The 6,758-nt window shown below is 33.2% G+C and overlaps 1 protein-coding gene across 1 annotated transcript; it reads right to left on the minus strand.

Annotated features, from left to right (window-relative positions):
• Nucleotides 1-364: 364 nt before the first annotated feature.
• On the minus strand, nt 365-4,277 carry LOC138336707 (transforming growth factor-beta-induced protein ig-h3-like). The gene is made up of 6 exons (XM_069286259.1): nt 4,060-4,277; nt 3,217-3,434; nt 2,811-3,000; nt 1,910-2,008; nt 1,172-1,282; nt 365-792 (listed from the first exon to the last, which is right to left on the minus strand). The coding sequence occupies exons 1-6, from the start codon at nt 4,226-4,228 to the stop codon at nt 677-679; spliced, it is 903 nt and encodes a 300-aa protein (XP_069142360.1). The 5' UTR covers nt 4,229-4,277; the 3' UTR covers nt 365-676.
• Nucleotides 4,278-6,758: the final 2,481 nt, after the last annotated feature.

Here is a 6,758-nt window from a genome sequence, read left to right on the forward strand (position 1 = left end):
AGTTGAGCGCTCGCCCCTGCGAGCACTAGGTTCTGCCACTGACCGATATATAGATATACATGATACTGATTTTTGTTCAGTATAGATGAGAGAGTGTAGTTTGATTTATTAGATAAAACGCCCTATAAATATCCTAATTCTCTTAAGGACGTCCTCCCATGTGTTTGATGTGTAAATGGCTATGTCTTCAGAGACTGCGATATATCAGTGTTGTGTCTCCTTGTAATTGTGGAACCCTTGTCCGTTTTATAATGTGATCTAACACACCGAAAAAGCACATTCCAACCAGATTTGTTTTTTAAAATTGCTATCGAACAAAACCACTTCAATTTTTCACAGAAAATGTAAAGAATCACAAAAGTCGTTTTAAAGATAATGGTTTTATTGAAAACAGTAAACATAAATAATGAACAGGTTATTATGTACAAGATTTACATGTATATACAGCCGATCTATCACACGATATTGTTATTAATATTCATACGAGATGTTGATATTAATATGTACATTCATACGAGATGTTGTTATTAATATGTACATTCATACGAGATGTTGATATTAATATGTACATTCATACGAGATGTTGTTATTAATATGTACATTCATACGAGATGTTGTTATTAATATGTACATTCATACGAGATGTTGATATTAATATGTACATTCAGACAATATATCACGTGATGTTTTTTAACATCGATGGCACCAGTACCTTATCAATAACATGTACCACTCCATTTGTTACTCTAATATTAGGCTTTGTTACAACAGCGTTGTTTATCATGACTTGACCTACAATGAAACAGATAGATTCATCAATTCAGTTTCATATAACGGTGAACAAAGGGAGATGTTCTAAAGCCTTGGTTTTAAGTTTATTTTTCAATCGTTGAACGAAAATGATTTGTTGAAGTAGATTTTTCAAATTTTTAATAAAACCGTTTTACTCTCCCTCCTGATATATACAAAAGAACATTTGAAATATTGAAAATAAATCAATGAAATCAATAAAATTTGTTGTGCAATATGGTCTTCCTTTTCGTTTTACTTGCATACTTGCATCAAGTACTACCTATCCCGTAATAAGCAGACTCTATAGGACAGTCTATGGGAATAAGATAGTTGTTATAATTTGTACACCAGTGACTAGTATACATTGTAAAATACTTACTTCCATTGAACCCAACTGTGATACCCTCTCCTTCGACGGTCGGAACATGCTGTCCGTCTTCGAGTCCGATGCTGTAGTATGTCCCTTTAACCACGTGATATCCTAACAGCTCTGTAAAAGAACCACTCCTATGAAATATATTTTTAAAATCAGATGATTTTTTTAGGGACTGATGTGTTATCTTTTTGATATGTTGGATTTCTAAAGCTGTCAACAAAGGTCGTTAAAAGAGTTTACTTGCCTATGAACACCTACAAAATCGATTTGTAAACACGGACATCACCTATTTAATAATACATTGGTAATATTATTTTTTATTTGTTTTGATAATAAATATGACTTTCTGAATGGTCGATCTATTCCATACCTCCACGGAAAACCGATTCGAGTATTTCGCTAAAACCTGATGTTATCGTGACGTAAGAATATATACATTGACGATGCAAATTGATTTGGGGAAAAAAATCCTTTGATATCGTACAAGAAATTACTTTCTTGTGTCAAGTAGTCTAAAATGTTAATTTTAAGCTTTATTGTTACTTTTTGGTTGTTTCAACAAGTTATAAAAAAAATTTGAAGATCCACACAGTTTGCAAAAAAAAGAAAAGAAAAAGATTTGTTCATGCTTCTATGAAAACTTATTCATGCTCCCACGAAATTAAATAATAAAATTAAAGTTATTGTGCATATTTCAAATACGAAAATGGCGACTATTCCAATTCAACTATATGTGTTTACCTTGTGACCTATTGAGGTTGAGAAAGATTTCGTTAAGGAAGTCCGGGGGGAGGGCATACCAAGCTGGGTCGACTGGAGCAAATATTGTGAACGGTCCACCTGAAGGAAAATGGCGAGACATTACTAGTGGCTGCCGCATATATACTCAGTTACCATTATTATAATGATAATTTTATTGACCGTATTGTCAGTGTCAAATAAATATACATTTATTGTATGGCATTTTAATCATGTTTGGTATTGGAAGGACATTAATCAAATTAAAGCAACAAAAACCGTTCAAACAAAATTAATGTTATACGTTTATATTTACAATCTGGGTTGCGTTTGCCTATATATCGTTAGTAGACCCAAATTGCAAAAGACATGCATATCCTATGTACTACAAGTTATACTGTAATACGTTCTGGGTTACGTTTTCTTATATACCGTTAGTAGACCCAAATTACAAAAGATATGTATAGCACATGTACTACAAGTTACTGAAATAAGGCAGGGCAGGTATACAGGTACATGTAGGTGCGCCCGGATTAACAAACACTGATATCGTACGACATTAGATTTATTTGTCACTCAATTTACATTCATGTCACCTATATAGTACCTTGGCGTGACAATGTATTGCTTAAATGTCTGTTATTTGTATGTTGTTATATTTATCACGTAGTGGTGAAATGGTTAATGTGTTTAGCATTTCCACATTTTTCCCCAAATCTTCAACTTCTGCATCACAAAGCCTATTCAATGTGATCTACACTACATGCAACAGTTTGTTAATGATTTTCGTACAATCCACTTATTCTATGATCTTTGATTAAAGCTCAAGTCAGAATTACAACAAAGCGTTTATTCGCCACTTTATGATAAAACAAGGCATGGCCATTTGGTTTAATGTACTTACCTTCTAAAGTGGTTTGTAAATTTGCCCGAATGGCATTGTAGACCAGTTGTCCGAGATCTGGTTGAGAGGCAGCGTATGTCAGGACACTTTGATCGGGTATTTGGTACATCACTGTATCGATCACGTGAATAACACCATTATTTGCCATTTTGTCAACGGCAGTGATCCTACTTCCGGTTGCTGTTACTATCTGTAGAAACAATGAAATAAATGATATTATATTAAATATTTTAAGTCATTAAATAATTGTGAGTGGTTTGTTACTTTTCGTATGATGTATCTACCAAATGTACATTGTACATGTTTTTTCTTTCATAAAACGTCTGGTCTAAATATATGTATTAATGAAAGTTTATTTAGTCCGGCTAGAACCTGTTTCTAAATTTATGCATACAATGCGACTTACTGTGTTGTTTTTATACATATTAATTCTGATTTTCCGGTACGGCAGCAATGTCGGGAGTGTGAAGTCGTTGATGAGATCTGAGGAAAGGATGTCACCATTAACGACGTGGTATTTCAGAACATTTTGTAAAAGAGTAACGTTCTGACTAACTGCATTCAGTACATCAGCTGGAAGCTTGTTGAAGGCGTCGTCAGTAGGAGCGAAGATGGTGAATGGCCCTGTAAAAAGACGTGCAAATATGGAAATCTTTGTTGTTAGAAAGTACTTATTATTTTCGCCAAATTCCGAAAAAAGTACCTATTATTTTCGCCAAAATCAAAGAAAGAACTTTTTATTTTCGCCAAATTCTATGACAGACCTCATCATTTTCGCCAAATACCAATAAAATACTAAATATTGTCGCCAAATGTCAATCACACATCAAGCACTGTATAAACATGAAAAAAGACAACAGTCGGTGATAATCGGTCATTTAACATTGGTCGGATATTACTTAGAAATTTGTATGGGAGATGTCAGTCAAACATCATAATGAAACATCACGGGACTGATATTAATGTGAAAGAAAGGGAAGAGTAGGTTTGCCCGTTGTTAGTATAATGTGACCGGGTGGGATATGTTGATCGGTGTCTTCGATGGCATGCTTCATTGATATAGCATTATATGAAAAGCACTATAATTCCACTATATAAGGAGACACAACACGAATATACCACAGTCTCTCAAAACACACAACCGCGCCTCATACCTAAGAGGCCGTCCTAACATGACCCTGGCTGTTAATAGGACATTGATTTAATCCAACAAAATTGTTTTAGGCATGTGCTTCGATGTAAGACTTACCTCCATGTGCAATGGTTTCATTGAGTCCAGCCTGCTGTATGAGAGAGACCAACTTATTAGCTCCGAGTCTGCTAGCCAGCTGTAACAGATCTAGATTTGATCCACCCGTGGATGCGGACGATACAACCCCGGCAAAGATAGCCAGGAGGCACAATAGACTGACATTCATGTTGTTCTCCTGGTGTTTGATCTAGATGTCTACCTCTTTTGACCATACACAAGTGTATTTATATAGTCAGCTATGGTTAGGTAATATCCCTTATCTCTCACGTTTCCAATAAGCACGAGATTACACACGTGACTCGTGTAACTAACTTGATGTAGAAAGGGCATCATACATGTTATGGAAAAAATCTTGTTTAAGGAACTCCTCATGTTCACGGACACGTTTTTTAAAATCATTTTTTTAACAATGCATCTCTTGAGACGTTTAAGATGGACGCAAAGCTTTTAAATACAGAGATAAGTATACAGCAATATCAATTTATATGATCTTATTAAAATAAACTAAATCAATATCCATTTATTTAGAATATGTGATTAAAATTGATTTGAAAAAGATGGGCGTCTTGCAAGGTGGCCTAGTTGGGCATGTAGTTTTATTTGCTGAAACATCGATTTGTAATAAAAAGATATGGTATACGTTTACCTAATTGTGTTATGTTTATTTGTGTTACGACACTAATTATACATTTATATAAATTAGTTAGAGATGTAGCTGATTAACACTATAGTTGATTGCAATCACTGAAAATTGTTTTTGCGAATAGCATAAGAAAAATAATCAATAGCATAACCTCTATAGCTTGTGTATAAAGTAATAATGTTGGAAATCGACAAATAAGCGAAAAAGTGATAGCGAAAAAATTTCATCGCCAAAAAAGTACTTCGAGTTTCAATCACTTATGCTGAGAGCAGTGAAATATTCACCAGACCTTAGATGTCGAAAGTTGCTTTTATTTTATAATCGGTCGTGAGAGACAGTTGGATGTTTCTTGACAAATGGATATACATGTAAGTTTGGTGTATTAAAAGATTTGTGCAGTCAAAATATTTTTTTTATAATACGTCAGGATATTGCTTTAGATGAATGAAAAATCAAGTCCCATCCAACGAATCGCCTAGCTGTTGCTATTGGTGGGTTTTGGTCATGATTTACGGGTAATGTCGAATACGATTGAGAGATAATGAGCTACATAGTTTATGCTTGTTACGTCACAATAGGCCGCGGCTTCACAAGGTAAGCCTACTATATATGTATACAGCATATACTGTATGTATATGTTCGGGATTTAATTTGAGTTTTTCGAGTAAATGTATGTTATAGCTTTATGCTATAGGTATTTTCAGTTTCAAAACATTCCATTAACAACATTGCAAACAAGTACATCTAACTTTAGGATAGATTATTAGACCAATTTGATGATGATATCAAATTGATGTTCTGATCATCTGAATAAGGACGTATCTGGCTATGAATCATTAGTAATTTCAGAGATTTAGATAACATACTACACGTATCTAAATATCTGTGTATTTAAAATCAGTAAAATTTAACATTATCTTTTTACAGGTAAAATCACAAAAAATAAGCAAAATCTAATGAAAGATAGCATGTTTTTATTTCAAACTTCTGTCATAACAATGCAAACACAGGACAGTTTTTGAGTAAAAAGTGAAATGTTGGCGGTTGTCAGTTCTGTTTATATTGGAGTAACGGTGCCGAACTTACATTGAAAAAATAAAAAAATACATACTGTTGCTTTTGAAACATTATTCATAACATTAGCTGGATTTTTAAAGCAGAAATACGTCAATGACATTTCTGATTTATGTTTCTAAATTACGGTATAAGTGCAGCTTAAATTCATTATTTTAAAATTATACTAAATCCTGAAAATAGGTATATCATACCGAGATTTAAATAGTATAATCAGAAACATATATATACTACTTATAGATGTTTCTGGTATAATATATGTACTAAAGCCGAGGTGAAATGTTTCTTATATTTATCGAGACATTGGGATGAAACTATTTGTATACATGTATTGTAAATAATTTATAATATTTTGTATATATTCAAAAATATCCTCAGTGATATTTAAATAAGTATTTTTAGAGTGGTAATGCTGTAACCCTTTGTGAATGATTATAGATTCTACAATGTACATGGTGAATACATTAGAAACTACGAAAGATTGCTACATGTACATTGAATTACAGAACGTAACTGGAATGTTTTTCAATATTAAACCTTTAGTTGAAATATTTTGTAGAACCATTCCTAGGGGTATTATACGGGATATTTTATTTCTTTTGCTGCACACCTGCATTTTTAATGGAGGTGTCAATAAAAAAACCTAGATCATACACTTGTAGATGTACAGGCTTTCCATAATTCAAATAACAATCCATTAAACGGGTGTGCTAACCTTCTTGACAGTAAAACAATAACAAATACCCGACATAATCATACAAATAGCAAATTACCCGCGGCTAGGTAATTACGTTTACAGGTGAGTTTGATGTTTGCGTACCGGTAAATAACATCCTGGTCCAGATATTACGTAGCCATCAAACCAAAGGCATGGCTAATCATATACATATATCAGTGTGTTTACTCGTACGTTTTTCTTGTTTTGCTTATCGCAACATTTTGATCTTTTATGATATCAAAAATAAATTCTTTCTACAAC

This window comes from Argopecten irradians, chromosome 12 (genome assembly GCF_041381155.1).
Source record: "Argopecten irradians isolate NY chromosome 12, Ai_NY, whole genome shotgun sequence".
NCBI classification, from domain to species: domain Eukaryota; kingdom Metazoa; phylum Mollusca; class Bivalvia; order Pectinida; family Pectinidae; genus Argopecten; species Argopecten irradians.